This window comes from Plasmodium gonderi (genome assembly GCF_002157705.1).
Source record: "Plasmodium gonderi DNA, contig: Chr07, whole genome shotgun sequence".
Lineage (NCBI taxonomy): Eukaryota > Apicomplexa > Aconoidasida > Haemosporida > Plasmodiidae > Plasmodium > Plasmodium gonderi.
This window is the reverse complement of record NW_021628932.1, coordinates 1024882-1040765: the sequence shown is the minus strand read 5'-3', so window position 1 is coordinate 1040765 and position 15884 is coordinate 1024882. Positions and strand designations below refer to the sequence as shown.

The following is a 15884-nucleotide window of genomic DNA, read 5'->3' as shown; positions in this document are numbered from 1 at the left end:
CATTTTCAATTTTAGTGTGTAAAAAATTTACAGATCATCATTTTTTTTTTTTTTTTTTTTTTTTTTTTTGTTGGGGGGGGGGTCATAAATTTGGCTAAATAATGTAAAATATTCTGCATGTTCAGGTAAATTTAACCGCGTCATTAGGTAACTAGCCAAAATTTAAAATTCACTCCAAAATGGAGACTCCAATTTAAAGTACATCCACGCCGATTCCTGTAGCTAGTGAGATGATTATAGCTATAGAGAGTAAAATACTCTTACACACAAAAAAAAAAAAAAAAAAAAAGGACCATATTTAATTTCATAAAAAAGTGTAAACTTGTAGGAATAGTAACTAAATGTTTACCACGAAATTGTGTTTAACTTTTTTTTTTTTTTTTTTTTTTTTTTTTTATGGATTCATATTTTCTACATGCACAACATTGATAATTATCCATTTTGAATAGCCCACATGTTCGATGCAATGTTGAGAAATGTAAATAAAGCTCTTACCATATTCTGCTTAGTCATGTAACAATCCTGTACAGCCCTGTCTTACACTTTTTTTTTTTTTTTTTTTTTTTTTTTTCTCTCCTTTTTCTTTCATTTCTGAACTCAACACTATGGTCCTGATACATACAAAAACAACGGAAGAGAAGCACCAATTTATGTACGAAACAAATGTACAAGTTTTAGTTAGACAATTAAAGGATGAACTTATAAAAGTGCATAACCTCAGGTGCAAGCTTCTTAGATTGCTGGACTCATCTTTGCAGCTGGCAAAACATGGCCCTCTGAGACCTGAAGCAATTCGAGGAATGTCCGATGAGGTATAGGTTCAGTGAAAGTGCAAATGGAAGAATAACAAAAAGCGGGAAAAAGAAAAAGGAAAAAAAAAAAAAAAAAAAAAAGAAGAAGAGAAAGAGAAAGAAAAAGGGACGTACGAAGATAAAGGGAGAATTATATCACTATTACAAAAAAGGGACCTTCTTCTGAGAATTTCTAATTGGATACATTCCTTTTTACATATATCAATGATGCATGCATTGATTGCCAGCTGTTTCCCCTAATACATAAGCCTTTTTTTTTTTTTTTTTCCATCCGATTTACGTATAGGAAATGCAAATGACCAACCCAAATATATATGACCCAAATGAAGTTACAAATCCAGATGAAAATAACTTCAGGACAGGGATTCCTCCATCTCCAGAAAATTCACTTAAATTGAGGGAAGTCATTGATAAAGTAAAAGGGGAACTGTATGTCGATCTGGTATAAGAAGAGAAAAAAAAAAAAAAAAAAAAAAAAAAAAATCAGATCTCTTGCACAGGTTGTGAGTGTCCATGTGTTGGTCCACGAATCCATGTATTGAAAATGAGCACTCACTCAGACAGAGAGACAGACAGAGAAACAAACAAGTAGACACCAGTTCGTGTAAAGCATTTCCTAAAGACGCTCACAAGGGCAATTACACATGCTGAAAGTACCCTTGAAAAGTCACTACTCCACTACTTTTTTATAGACGAAAAAATGTACAACCATAAACATGAACAAGTTAAATGAACTTATGAAATTAATAGCAGATGCTTTGAATGCTTGCTATCCATCAATGGAAGGCCTTCCCCCATATGATCCTGCAAGATTAATACTGGAAAATGAAAACGTATTTAAAGATGTAAAATCGAGTGTAGCACGACTCAACTGTAGAACACAGCGCGTGCGCATATACGTGTGTATATGTGTTAAATTATTTATTTTATTTTTTTATTTTTAATTTTATTTCTTTTTCTTTTTTTTTTGAGTGAACTCAGAGGTTGTCTTTCCATTTGAGTGTCTGTTTTGTGTGTCCATATTGACAAACGAGCAATGTTGACTCGTGTGTTATCCAGACGTACGAAACAAACAGAACAAACAAAACATAAAGAAAACATAAAAAAAACATAAAAAAAACATAAAAAAAATATAAAAAATATATAAAAAATATATAAAATAATTTGTGCAGAAAAATGAGCAGACATAAAATTCTCACATAATAAATATCGACACTTTTTTTTTTTTTTTTTTTTTTTTTTTTTCTCTTTCACACGGAACCCATATGCTATCTCCTTCTCAGGATTTCACAACCGAGGAAACATCCATATGGTGGGCAGGAAAAGAACTGTGTACAAGTTCAGAATTACGAAATTATATTGGGAAAAATGAGAAAACTAAAATTATTGTAAAGTTACATCCAACGAAATTGGGACCACCCGAACGTGAAAGAAAAATTGATGAAGAAACGTACAAAGCTATGTTAGCACATTATCACAAAAAAAAAAAAGAAGAAAAAGAATTTGAGGAAGACGATGATGATTCTTATTTAAATTCTGAATGGTCAAATCCTCTTGGTTTGCAGAAATATCTTCATGGAAATTTAACGAATATCAGATGGAAGCCCTAATCACGTTTTTTTTTTTTTTTTTTTTTTTTTTCAATTCCACGTGCGTATACTTCTGTGGATTTGTTTTCATATGGAATCATCATCATGGGAGAAATAATTAAGGTGTTGTGAACCCATTCATGGCGCAGAGCTCATTTGTGTGTGTATTCCCCGTAGGTGCGTTTTTACTATTTTATTATCATTGCTGTTATTGTTGCTGTTATTGTTGCTGTTATCGTTGCTGTTATCATTACTGTTATCATTGCTGTTATCATTGCTGTTATCATTGCTGTTATCATTGCTATTATTACTACTATTATTATTACTATTTTTTTGCTCTGTCCCATTTTCTCTCCTTTTTTGCGAGTAGACAACTTGCCATTGCCTCATCCGGTGGGCAGCAACAGAAGAAAGCGACATGCCCATTTTATTTGTTCTCCCATGTACTTCACGGTTACATGCTCTTTTCCAAATATTACACACAGGAAATATGATTCTTTAGTAGACATAATTGAACTTTTTCTCATATCTGGTGCAAGAAGTTAATCTTTCTTGATATTTTGTTTATTCCTTTCCCCCATAGGATGAACAACTCGATAAAGTTACTTGTCTGCACGAGTTCAGGTCAAAATAAAAGATGGTCTATAAAAACAATCATTTGATAACACTTCTCCACGATGATCCAACAGATGCGTGGAACGGAGATTTTTTGTCTGATCGTTACTACAAAAATAGTGGTAAAGTTTGCTTAACAGGTTAGTGTCAACTGAATATACCTTATCAAATATGTTACAATACGGCTGAATTGGCTCATGAAGATTAATTCTCAAATCGATATTATTAAAATACCAATATATGTCATTATGTTGGTTATTTTTTTTATTAATTAATTCTCTTATGTTGTAAAGGAACGTATCTATGAAGGTTCTTTGGTTGTTCATATGATTAGGTAAACATTCCTCCAATGAGACTAAAAAATCTTTGTGGTTTCTTTTATTTCTGTATAGTGGCTGCTTTAATGGGTTGATTATTACCTTTTCCATTTCATCATAATTGCAAGACCATAAGAAGGATGTATGATGAACAAAATAATTTTTTGAAAAAGCTTGTGCATTTCCTCCAACTTTTTTTATAAATACATTCTTACACAAATTATCATAGTCGTTATATACATAATCATTTTCGTGATAATTAAATTTTTTTAGAAGAAAATTCTCCTTTTTTTTTTTGCTATCTAAATGATTAAAAACAGAATTGTAAAAAGAATTAAAGACCCATTCTGTTATATTGGATGGATATAATTTTTTTTCTTTTTCAAAATTAAATGGAAGAATTAAACTGATTAAGAGACAATTATTGTTAATGTAAACAGTTCCACCTCCTGTGTATCTTTTAATTAACCATATTTTGTTATCATTAACATAATTTATGTCTTTTATGAAATTTTGTACTTTTCCACTTAAACCAAAAACGACACATTTGTTTGTTCTATTTGATACTGTTGATCCAACATCTTCTCTCTTTTTCTCATCATTCAAACATGTGTTGTTAATAAGCACAAATCCTATATTATTCAAACCCTCGCTAAGAGGGCTACTCAATCGATACAAACACTCTTCTATTAATAGTTGTTCATACACATGAAACTTCGTACAATTTATTACGTATAAGACGTTTTTTCTTTTCTCATGTTTTGAGAATGGACGAAATAATTCATGAACCGAACTGACGCGCATTATTTTGTTCATTCTTTTTAATTTCAATTTGTTATGCAGTTCTCACCCGAGCGATTTCCTTGTTGGCAGCAGAAATTATCTTGTTCTATATTTATCCATCCGGAAAGAAAAAAAAAAAAAAAGAAAAAAAGAAAAAAAAAAAAAAAAAGTGTCCCATAAAATGTTCTCCTCGGAGGAATATTTATTAAAAGCACATCACACGTGCAAAATAGTTTACTCAGACCGTCTTTAATATACTCTTCGTATTTAATTAGTTCAGGCAGCCAATCCATTCATTCAAGTTATGACCCTCTAGATGTTTTTGCATATACATATATGTACATATCTGTACACATATGTACACATATATATACATGCATAATGGTTCTGTGCTATATGCATCCATCTCCCTTAAAGCTCCTTTTATACAAACTATGTAAATGAATGAAACAGCTCCATGTATCCCCTCCCTCTTTTTTTTTTTTTTTTTTTTTTTTTTGAAATTTCCCTATTTTCAGAAATAACATATGCTAATGTACTAACATTGCTAACACATGAATGCCACCTTTTTTTTTTTTTTTCCTTTTTACATCACAGTGTAAAAAGTTTCCATTGTTGAGAAATAACATGCTTTTCCTAATTAAAGCAGCACACACAAAAAAAAAAAAAAAAAAAAAAAAAGCGGTACTCACGTATGTTGGAATATTCCATGATGTGCATTCTTAACTACCCATTTTCCCTTCACTCAAAAATTATCTTATATTTTAGCCTAATTTTTTTTTTTTTTTTTTTTTTCATTAATCGACAAAATTATAACATGTGCTACATATATGCGTTTTCCTCTGTTCATCATATTAATACCCACCATTCCTACGCACACTGTGTTTTGTAGAAATGTGGAATGACGAAGAAACTTTGGGAAATTTAGAAAAAGCAAAAAATTAATAGTTCGTTTCCATCAGTTAGGGTGTAAATATGTGAAAAAAAAAAAAAAAAAAATGACAAAAATGGAAAAAAAAACTTGTGTACCTTTATACAATTGAATTCTAAAATTTTAAGAGGAGTGCAAAAATTATATAAAATCATGTGTATGCGTTGGTTGAAATTTACCTATAGACATGTAACACAAAGGTGAAAATAAGCAAAAAAAAAAAAAAAAAAAAAAAGGCATATTATAAAAATGAACTAAAAAAAAAGAAAACTGTGCTTAGCTAAAGCTCCTCTCAGCATTTATGCAAACAGAAAAATAAATGAGGGAATAAAAAAGGGGTGAATGATGGGAAAAATTAAAGAAATGCTGAGATAGGATTCTGAAAATTGTTTCCAAACTGATTGAAAACACAGATTTAAAACATAGATTGACAAAACGAACGGGGGAGATTAATTGCGGAAGCGAGTAAGCAGACGCGCAGAGGAAAACCAAAAGGTTGACGAAAAAGGTTTTGAAAAAAGACAAAAAAATTAAAAAAAAAATAATAATAATAATTACGAATAAATTGACGAATAACATGACGTATGACATGACAAACGACATGACAAACGACATGACGAATGACCTGAAGAATGACCTAACGTATGACCTGACGTATGGCCTGACGAATTAAATTGCGCACAAAAAATTGGATGAACTTGGGGAGATTATAAATACCACAGATTAATTATATTTCTGTGCTTGAACAGCCATTCTTAATTTATCCTCAGCAGTCAGAACTTTTCTCAAAATTAATTCTCGAATTTTACCATCGTAAATCATGAAATGTTTCCATCCCTTGCCTATATCAATTTGTAGTTCATTAACAATACAGTGTTCAGTTAAAAATGCATTTGTTTTTCGCACTTTATTTTCTGCATATTGCCTCACATTATCACTTAGAATTATGTGTCGGTAGACGTATTTGTCATCTCGATAGAGGGCCGAGTAACATACGGGACCTAAGAAAACGTATGTAAAAAAAAAAAAAAAAAAAAAAAAGGGAAAAAAGAATTATCAGAAAGGTGTAAAACACGTATATCACAGTGGTGTGTATAGTATATATACAATATAAATGATGGGAAAAAAAAAAAAAAAAGGGTAACTAATTTAAATATCGAAATAAGAAAAAGAAAAAAAAAAATATATATGACTTATGTATGGTGTACGAAACACTGTATATTTTTTTTTCCACTTACCTCTGGATGTAATTTTGTACGTATAATTCTCACTAGATGATCTCAGAAATTCAAGATTTAAATTTTCATCCATACTGTCCTTGACCGATCTGAATTTTGGTGTTTCGGATTTCGCTAATTCTTCCAAAATTGCATAATAATCATCTTCATTTCCACCTTGGTTTGTTCCACACTTGGGACTACTATTGGTCGTGTTATTTGTCTCTTCCTTAATGGATCTATTATCATTGATAATGCTTAAACCTGAATTGATCCTATCGCTTTCATGCTTGCCTGTGCTTATACTTTTACCTTTGCTACTATCACCACATGAAATGATTCCATTGTCAATGCTCTTGCTAGCGTTCCCACCACTGTTCTTGTTAGTACTCTCAGATTTGCTCTTGTAAATATTCTTGTCGATGCATTCGTCAATATTCTTGTCGCTGCACTTGTCAGTACTCTTGTCGCTACACTTGTCAGTACTTTTGTCGCTACACTTGTCAGTACTTTTGTCGCTACACTTGACGCTACCCTTGACGCTACTCTTGCAGGTGCTTCTGCCACTACCCCTGGAGTTATCTTTTTCAATACTCTTGTTCGCTGACTTACCGTTAGTTTTACCCTTGCTTTTGTCTTTTCTTGACTGGTTTATTTGAGTCCCACCTGACCTATTCATATTTTTACCTTATTTATTCTGCTTCTTCTCGTTAGTTGTATGTTTTTCCCATATCGCATCTTAAGAACTAAAATAATTTTCTGTGATGTTTTATAATGTATATGACCGTGTCCAGAGAAAAAAAAAAAAAAAAATACTTTTTTTTTTTTTCTTAGACACAATTCTCCTCTTTGTTTTTATATTTAATTAGACACTTTTATACAAATGAATTTAAGATAAAAATCCTTTTAATATTGTAATGTTTGGAAGGGGAAAAAAGAAAAATAAAAAAAAGAGATAATTGATTTTTATATCATATCCTTAAAATGTTAATTATGTTTAATTTTAAAAATAAGTATTTAATCAAAAAAAAAAAAAAAAAAAAAAAAGGTGCACACAAATATATACCAAAAAAAAAAATTTTTAAATTCACATTTTGTCTTTTTTTTTTTTTTTTTTTTTTTTTTTTATGATAAATATTTACTCTTTTTCGAAAGTTCTACAATGAACATAATGTACCCCTCAATGTGTAGCACACTGAATAGGAAAATATATCAAGTCTCAAGGCACAAAAAAATAAAGGAAGTTTAAGTGTTTCGCGTGTCTGTATGTATGCCATTTGCTGCCACGCACGAGCACATACCAAATAATTTCTACGAAGCGAAAAAAATACACAATTGTCAAAATTGTAAACTAGGCTACCTTTCAATCGTGAGGTATAGGTCAGTGTTTTTGTGTAAATGCATAATCCACTTCTATACACGGTGTGAACCAGGATCCCTATACGTGCCGTATGCATGTGGTAAACAAATGGAATATACACGGCAAACACAGGGCATACACGAGGTAACATGTATCTAATGACAAACATATACCCTTAAACATGCGTTCCCAAAACGTGTCAACAAAAAGGTGAACACCTCTTGGAAGAGGTGCATGAGTGCGAATTTTGGTGCTTACAATGGAAGGAGACTCAAAGACAATAAAACAAAATTTAATCACTTCTTATATTTATATTAAGCAAAATGGGTTTAAACATAAAATGACTCCTTATTCTTCACAAACAAATTTTATAAAAATGAATTTTTTTTTATGTTTTTTAATTTATCCGAACTTGTATAATCTCACTTAATCAGGAGCGAGCCAAGTAAGGCGGTCAAATAGGGCGGTCAAATAGGGCGGTCAAAATAAAGCGATCAAATAAAGCGATCAAATAAAGCGATCAAATAAAGTGATCAAATAAAGCGATCAAATAAAGCGATCAAATAAAACGGTCAAACGAGGTAGCCAAACGAGGCAGTCAAACGAGGAAACGAGGAGGTCAAACGAAGGGGTAGCCAATTATACAGCTACGTGGCAACCAAACAGTAACCATCTGAAAAATACACAAGTTGGTATAATCACTATCACGAGAGAGTGTAATCAATCTTACTCATTCTTACCTTTTCATATTCTTTTGGAAAGGTAAAACAATGACACTATTGCACAATTACACAATGACGCAAAGAGCAGTGCCACTTAACATATAAAATCCCTGATAATTAAAATCGGCTTACAAATTCAAAAACAAATCACACAATGCATATTTGTCATCATTTCCATTGTGAGGAATAAAAAGTATGCAATAAATAGGGACAGGTAATAGCTCGGGAAAAACAAAATAAAAAAAAAAGCAAAAACGAAAAAGCAAAAACGAAAAAGCAAAGACGAAAAAGTAAAGACGAAAAAGCAAAGACGAAAAAGTAAAAACGAAAAAGTAAAAACGAAAAAGCAAAAACGAAAAAGAAAAAACGAAAAAGATAAAACGAAAAAGATAAAACGAAAAAGATAAAACGAAAAAGATAAAACGAAAAAGATAAAACGAAAAAGCAAAAACGAAATAGCAAAAACGAAATAGCAAAAACGAAAAAGCAAAAACGAAATAGCAAAAACGAAATAGCAAAAACGAAATAGCAAAAACGAAATAGCAAAAACGAAATAGCAAAAACGAAATAGCAAAAGCAGAAACGGAAAAACGAAAAAAAGAAGAGCCCAAAACTTCAAAATCCAAGAGCATCAACAACCAAGAGTGCACTAAAAGTTGAAACACTAGAAAAGAAAAAAAAATTCACTTCCCTTCTTTGTGAAATTTTGATATATGAGGCATGTTACACTATGTGTGCCTCATCGCTCGCATTGTTGGGAATTCCTTCCGGTGGTAAATTCTGCCTTCTTAGGAGAACAAGAACAACGCTTCAAATTAGTGTGTAAACATGTATGCCAATTTTTATAAGGTTTCGTAATTATTTTCAAATTGTAAGCACATTAAGAGGAATGCAGAATGGATTTTTCAATTTCTTTTTTTTCAATTTTTTTTTTTCTCATTTTTCTTTTTCTCTTTTTTTTTTTTTCTTTTTTTTTCCTCCATTTTGTTTTTCACCTTTTTTTCACCCTTTAAACCGCCTCACAGCAGCTACTGCCAAAATGCACAGTAAGAAAAGAAAAGCATGAAATATAGCATATTATCTTTTCTTCCTATTTTTATCCAACATTTTAAGGAAATCTTTTTAATGACAACCTCAGGGAAAATCACCAAAAATTAGTCTATCTCTCAAGCTGTAACTAAATATATGTCGCAAATGTATAAAATAAAAGCTTTGTATAAATCAATTTGGAGAGGGGGGTAATGTAGCTTCTGTACATTTAAAAAAGGAAATAGGCTTTATTTTGCTGTTTCAAGGTGCATTTTGGAAAATTTTCGATGAAAGTAGTTAATACAATTATAAAAAAATTTAAGCAATTCTTACCACCTTAAACTAGGGTAAATTTTGCATTTCCCAACATTTGTCTAATTATAGGTAAAATTCATTGATACCACTACAACCCATTACAGTTTAATCCTAATTATTAAAAGTGTGTAGTAGTAAAAATAACCTACTTTTTTTTTTTTTTTTTTTTTTTTTTTTTTTTTACACTATGTTTATTGCACCGTCGAATGGTGCACTTCGGATATTCAATCATGTTACAATTTTATAGTTTTGAAACTTCACACCCTTGAGATCGTACTCTTCTTGGAAATCGAATCCCTCCAAAAAAAAAAAAAAAAAAAAGGAGAGATGGGGGAAGGTGAAAGGGCGTGTATATACACTAAGGCAATTCCCCCTCCTGCCGTTATCTCTTGTTTAATACGCGTTGGCAAATATATTTTGCACGTAGTATAAAAAAAACAACAAAAAAAAAAATAAAATAAAATAAGATAAAATAAGATAAAATAAGATAAAATAAGATAAAATAAGATAAAATGAAATAAAACATAACCACGAGTAGTATAATGACGGTGCTACGTACAACTATGTAATACTGCATTTCCTCGGAGATATGAATTCATATCAATCCTGCTTACCGAGATATTTTCGTGAAATAATTGTTTTTCCCTTAAATTGGGCACATGCATATATACACATGTATATATGTGTATGTGCTCGTGGGTGGTAAGGATGTATTCATAAAAACATATGAAAGTGAAACATTTGGCGATGAGGCAAGGAGCGATGAAACAAAGCGTGATCAGACAAAACAGGGAGAAACAACACAAGGTGTATAACCATATGGCGAGGAAAAAACAAAAAAAAAAAAAAAAAAAAAGGGGACTACATAGATCTTAGTGAATTTGTTAAGTACTCTATTTTCGCTTCATTCACATCGTGATTTATAGAATTAGTCAAAATTCTGAATTCCTGCTGTATAACATTCCTGATGACCATTTTCCATTTTCTTTTGGCTTCTTTTCTTTTTTCTAAAAATTCCAAAAACTTATGTGTGCTCATCACATTATTAACAAAATTGAACATTTTGGGGATACGAAAGGATTTTCCAGCGTTTAAGTTTAACATATCGATGGGTTCATTTATTTCGTATGAACTGTTCATATTCTTTATTATCTTATTTATGTAACTTGGCACGATCCCAAATTCATGCGTACTACTCCAGGTGTTCACTGATACTTCCTCTTCGACATGTAAACGGCTGTTTTCTTCCAATATGTTCATATGCTTATGATTTTTATTGTCTTTATCATCCTTTTTCTCTCTCCCATGTAAAACCTTTTCTTCATGTGATTTCTTACCTTCGTCCGTGTATTCGGAATGGCATACAATATTCGAGACATACTTCTTTTCTTCTTGTGATTCTTGCTTTCCCTTTTTTGATCTGATTTTGTCATATGCCTTGTCGTTTTGTAAGATAGTCTTGTTCTTATTATAATTAGAAAATGCCTTGGCTTGAACTGGTTTTCCTCGATCAAACATGTTACTACCCCTTCCTGAGCTGTCGCTGCTGCATCTGCTTCTACGTCTACTTCCTGTCATGCTTCTACGTCTACTTCCTGCCATGCTTCTACTTCTACTTCTTGTCATGTTTCTACTTCTACTTCTTGTCATGCTTCTACTTCTACTTCTTGTCATGTTTCTACTTCTACTTCTTGTCATGTTTCTACTTCTACTTCTTGTCATGTTTCTACATCTACTCCCTGCGCTACTGCTATTCCTAGAACCTGTGTTGTCTGCTCTACCTACAGTTTCTCTTATCTGAGAATTCTCCAGATATTTCCTCTTCATCTTTCCCGATTTTAATTCCCTCTTGATCCTACGCTTCCTATCACGATCACATGGACTTTCTGCACATGAGTCGTGTACGGTAGAAACCGAGGTCGAGCGAATTCTAATCACTTCACGATTTAAAATGGATGATTTTGTATACCTCTCATTCGTTGAACGATATTTGATGTAATAATTTTTATCACTCATGCCACTATTTTGTCGCCTGCATGAATCGGGTGATTTGGATAGAACGCTACATGATCCCCTTTTTTTTTCTGAGGATTGATCACAATATTTATTTGATAAAGAACAATTATCTTGTTTTTTCTCCTCTTTATTTTCATTTTTTTTATTGTTAATAACATAATCAGATGTTGTATATTTATCATTATATGTGTTCTCTTCTGAGGTACGGCTATTTATGCTCCTATTCCGGGTACACGAAAATTTTCGCTCACCACTATGCACCGATGTGTCCTTTGCATACCTTTCACCATATAAAACAAATTTTCTCAAAAAAGAGTTTCTAAATTTGATGCGAATTGTGTTGCATTTGTGTTGTGCTTCTTCCCTCGCACCTTCCACATCTACCACATCTACCACGTCTACCACATCTACCATGTCTACCACCTTTTTGTCGCCCTTTTCTGTTTCCTCCGGATCCAATTCTTCATTTATCCAATTGGTAAAATCTGCATCCTGGGGCAACTCAATCTCCACAATATTGTCAACCTGAACATATTTTATCATTTTGTTTTTATTATTATTTAACTCATCATCCGAAGAGTCACTATAAAATTCATAATTATTATAGCAGCTTTCGTTTTCGTTCATGTGTTCATTTTTTTGCTCATTTTTTTGCTCATTTTTTTGCTCATTTTTTTGCTCATTTTTGTGCTCATTTTTTTGTTCTTTTATGTTCTCATTTTCGCTTTCATAGTCATCTTCACATTTTCTACTTCTGTAATAATCACTGTAACAAGTTTTAGAGGGATGTTTTTCTTCATTGTCTGTCGTTTCTTTATATCTTTTGTAACCTTTATTGAAATTACTTTCCCTTTCATAATATTCCTCCTTGTGCGTGCGACCGTACCTATTTTCATCAACACTACCACATATAAGACCAACTTCACGCATTTCTCTCTTATCTCTTTTTTTAACTCTACATTCAATATTGTTCTTCTGATATTTCTCATTTCTATCACCCTTTTCATGGGTATTATTATCATAATCTGAATTGGTTTCCTGGCTCCAACTGTTAGAATGACTCATTTTTTTTCTGTGATTGTCTATAGGCTGATCTTTCGATTCTTCTCTGCTTTGTTGATATTTTTTTTTTTTTTTTTGTAAAATGGAATTATCCCTTTCATCAATATAATCATTATCATTCGTACATACTACTCTTCCATTGCGAGATGTGTCATCATCATCACCCTTCTCTTCCTCCTCCACGTTACTTCCTTTCGATAATAATTCCTTTTTATATTTTTTTCCCACGTGAAAATCTCCTTCATTTTTATCACAATCCTTCTTCTTATCTCTTTTCTTATCGTATTCCTTTCTATGTTGATGCATAAAATATTCTTCATAATTAGAATAATAATCCATTTTTCTTCTGTTGTAAGAATGATCCCTATGATCTTCTTCTTTTCTTAGCTTTTCACTCTCACTCCCGAGACGTGGTACTCCTACTCCTATTATACTTCCGCTCTTGCTCCTACTTCTGCTCTTGCTTCTACTTTTACTCTTACTTCTATTTCTGTTCTTGCTTCTACTTCCACTCCTACCACGACATGTTCGTTTCCTTTTCCCGCATTTTTTTTTTTCTTCACTATCATACAGCTTTGGATTCTTTTTAAATTCACTTGACGTCTCATCATCCTTGCACAATGACTCAGGAGATATGTGTTCACCATTTGGTCGCGTTTCTGTCTCATTTTCTGCATGATCATGCAGAATCTTCCTTCCCCTTTTTCCTACAGGTAGCAAATGACTTTGTTCATATGGAGAGATCACGTCATAACTGTTTCTATACCTTTTCTTTTCAAAAGAATGGTGATAATCTCTTCTCGATCTATCTTTTAAATTGTCTTTCTCAGCATACGTTGAAGATGTGGTTGTGAAAGCGATGGCCTTCTTATATCCATCAATGTGATAAATTCCTCTGGAAATACTGTTGCTCTCATTCAAAGTGGCACCACGCTCGGTGTCCACGTTTCTCCCTTGCAATTCTTCTTTTTGGATATAAGTAGAACTCATAAAATGAGAATCTTCAGATTCATTCATGTCACTACACTCTTGGTATTTCTTTTTATCCTTATTTATGTATTTTCCTTCCTTTTTGTTTTTTTTATTTTTTATTAATAAACTTCTTTCCGATTTTTCGCCATCAGATAGGTCAAGACTACACTTTCTAACAGGAGATGACTGTTTTCTCCTTTCATCATGATGATACATCATGGGGGAATTACTTCTTTTAATTTTTAACTTATGCATTTTATTACATTTTTTTTTAGGTTTGTGTTCATCTGCAGTTGATTCATCTTCACATGGAGTACTTTCTTTTTTAAAACTTATGTCACTATGAACACTGTTACTATGGTTGTTTAATTTCCACTTGGGTGTTATTTTTTTATGTTCCTTATGGAGTGTTATCTTACATATATGATGTTTCTCCCTGTCCTTCTCACGCGTGTGATGTTGATGTTGGTTGTATTCATGTTGGCAATGGTGGGGCTGACGATGCTGATGTTGACCATATTGGTACTGACCATAGTGGTGATGATTATTCTGGCTCTGCCTATCCTGGTTCTGATGATTGCATAGGTGCTCCCTATAGCGGATATTATTCCTTGAGTTACTATGACAATCATTTTCGTCCCCTTCATAGCTAGCACCATCGCAACTATCTTTGTTATTGTCACTAAAATTGTTAACTTCTCCATTTGTGGATAATGGAGGTGATAATCTCCTCTCAATAGCTTTTCCCTTTTTTCGATTTTGTGCTGAATTATGCCCCTCCTCCTTTGTTACATCATCATAAATTCTAGTGACACTAAATTTTCTGCTTCTTTTGTGAACTCCTTCTACGTCTTTCCATTCTTGTTTGTAATTCTCGCCTTCATAGTACTTATTATGAATTCTTTTATTTTTTTTATTTCCTTTTTCATTTATTACTTTGCTCTTTTCCTCCTCTTGCACATCATTATTAAATTCGTCCCTTTCACCTTTTTGCTTCTCATAAGGGTCCATTTTGCCGATGCGATATGATATAATTTGAGGAGGACATTATTAGACTCTTGAGAAAGTATTGTAGAGTTACTATTTTTGCAGTGCTGTTCAGCTATTTAATTCTTCGTTTAGTAGCTCCGTTTGGTAGTTTAATGGGTTTTTTCTTTTTTTTTTTTTTTAGTTCAGAACTTGTTCCATGTCATGTTCCTAATTTCAAAACGTATCATCTATGAAATGTAATGGTATAAACTCCTCTTTTCATCGATTAAAGCTTTTTTTTTGTTTTTTTTGTTTTTTTTATTTTTATGCATACAAGCTTTTGCCTCTCATTGTTAGCTAATTCAATTTGCATTTATTAATAAGCAAACTGCCTTAATTGTGAAGCAAAGTGCCTTATCTGGTCAGTAAAAACTAGAAAAACGAAAAAAGAAAAATGAACAAACAAAAAATTAAAGAAGTAAAAAAATGAAAAAAAAAATCAGTAGTCTTCTTAAGAACCACCCTTGTGGATCTATTGAGCACCGTGTTATAAATAATATAATTTATATCCCTGATTTTTTCATTGCAAAACAATCAGAAAAAAGAAAGAATGAATAAATAGGAAACGTCGAGCTTGAAAATTATTTTCCCCGTTTTTCTCTCTTCTTCCACTTTTTTTCGCGAACGCATCTTCTCATATACAATTCAATTATGTAAAAACATGGCCCAAGTAGAAAGGCCTTATGGGGTGAAGAGAGTAAGAATGGGTTAAATAAAAAGGTTCACAGGCACTCCACATAAAATAATGTTATGCACAAAAATAAAAAATTAAAAAATGATTAATTTTTTTACGAAATGGGGGGAGAGGAGAATATATTTATTTTCACAAAAAAATGTTATATTTATATATACAATTTTTTTTTCACCAAATTAATAAATATTTTTTTTCTGTATAATATTCAGCGCTCAAGACTTTGTTTTTTCTTGAAATTTAACTGACCCCATAAGGGCTATGATGAGAAATAAAAAAGAGCATATTTTATATTTTTCATGAAACTTACGGGAAAACCAAAGTGAGAAATAACGAGAGAAAGATTGAAAAATTCGTTAATGTAAAATATTATGAAAACATGTAGAATTATTATACATACATTTTTATATGTTTACCTGGTTTA

General features: G+C 31.9%; 4 protein-coding genes across 4 annotated transcripts; 1 reads left to right on the top strand and 3 right to left on the bottom strand.

The window, feature by feature from the left end:
- Positions 1 to 605: 605 nt before the first annotated feature.
- PGO_072150 (conserved protein, unknown function) lies at positions 606 to 2422 on the top strand (the record flags this gene model as incomplete). The annotated part of the gene is made up of 4 exons (XM_028687088.1): positions 606 to 812; positions 1099 to 1254; positions 1505 to 1657; positions 2096 to 2422. 4 exons carry the CDS (start codon positions 606 to 608, stop codon positions 2420 to 2422), a joined length of 843 nt encoding a protein of 280 aa, XP_028542889.1.
- A 599-nt stretch (positions 2423 to 3021) lies between these two features.
- On the bottom strand, positions 3022 to 4149 carry PGO_072140 (lipoate-protein ligase 2; the record flags this gene model as incomplete). The annotated part of the gene is made up of 1 exon (XM_028687087.1): positions 3022 to 4149. One exon carries the CDS (start codon positions 4147 to 4149, stop codon positions 3022 to 3024), a length of 1128 nt encoding a protein of 375 aa, XP_028542888.1.
- Positions 4150 to 5770: 1621 nt separating this feature from the next.
- PGO_072130 (cyclin-dependent kinases regulatory subunit) lies at positions 5771 to 6943 on the bottom strand (the record flags this gene model as incomplete). The annotated part of the gene is made up of 2 exons (XM_028687086.1): positions 5771 to 6048; positions 6286 to 6943. 2 exons carry the CDS (start codon positions 6941 to 6943, stop codon positions 5771 to 5773), a joined length of 936 nt encoding a protein of 311 aa, XP_028542887.1.
- A 3608-nt stretch (positions 6944 to 10551) lies between these two features.
- On the bottom strand, positions 10552 to 14751 carry PGO_072120 (hypothetical protein, conserved; the record flags this gene model as incomplete). The annotated part of the gene is made up of 1 exon (XM_028687085.1): positions 10552 to 14751. The coding sequence occupies one exon, from the start codon at positions 14749 to 14751 to the stop codon at positions 10552 to 10554; it is 4200 nt and encodes a 1399-aa protein (XP_028542886.1).
- Between the last annotated feature and the right edge of the window lie 1133 nt (positions 14752 to 15884).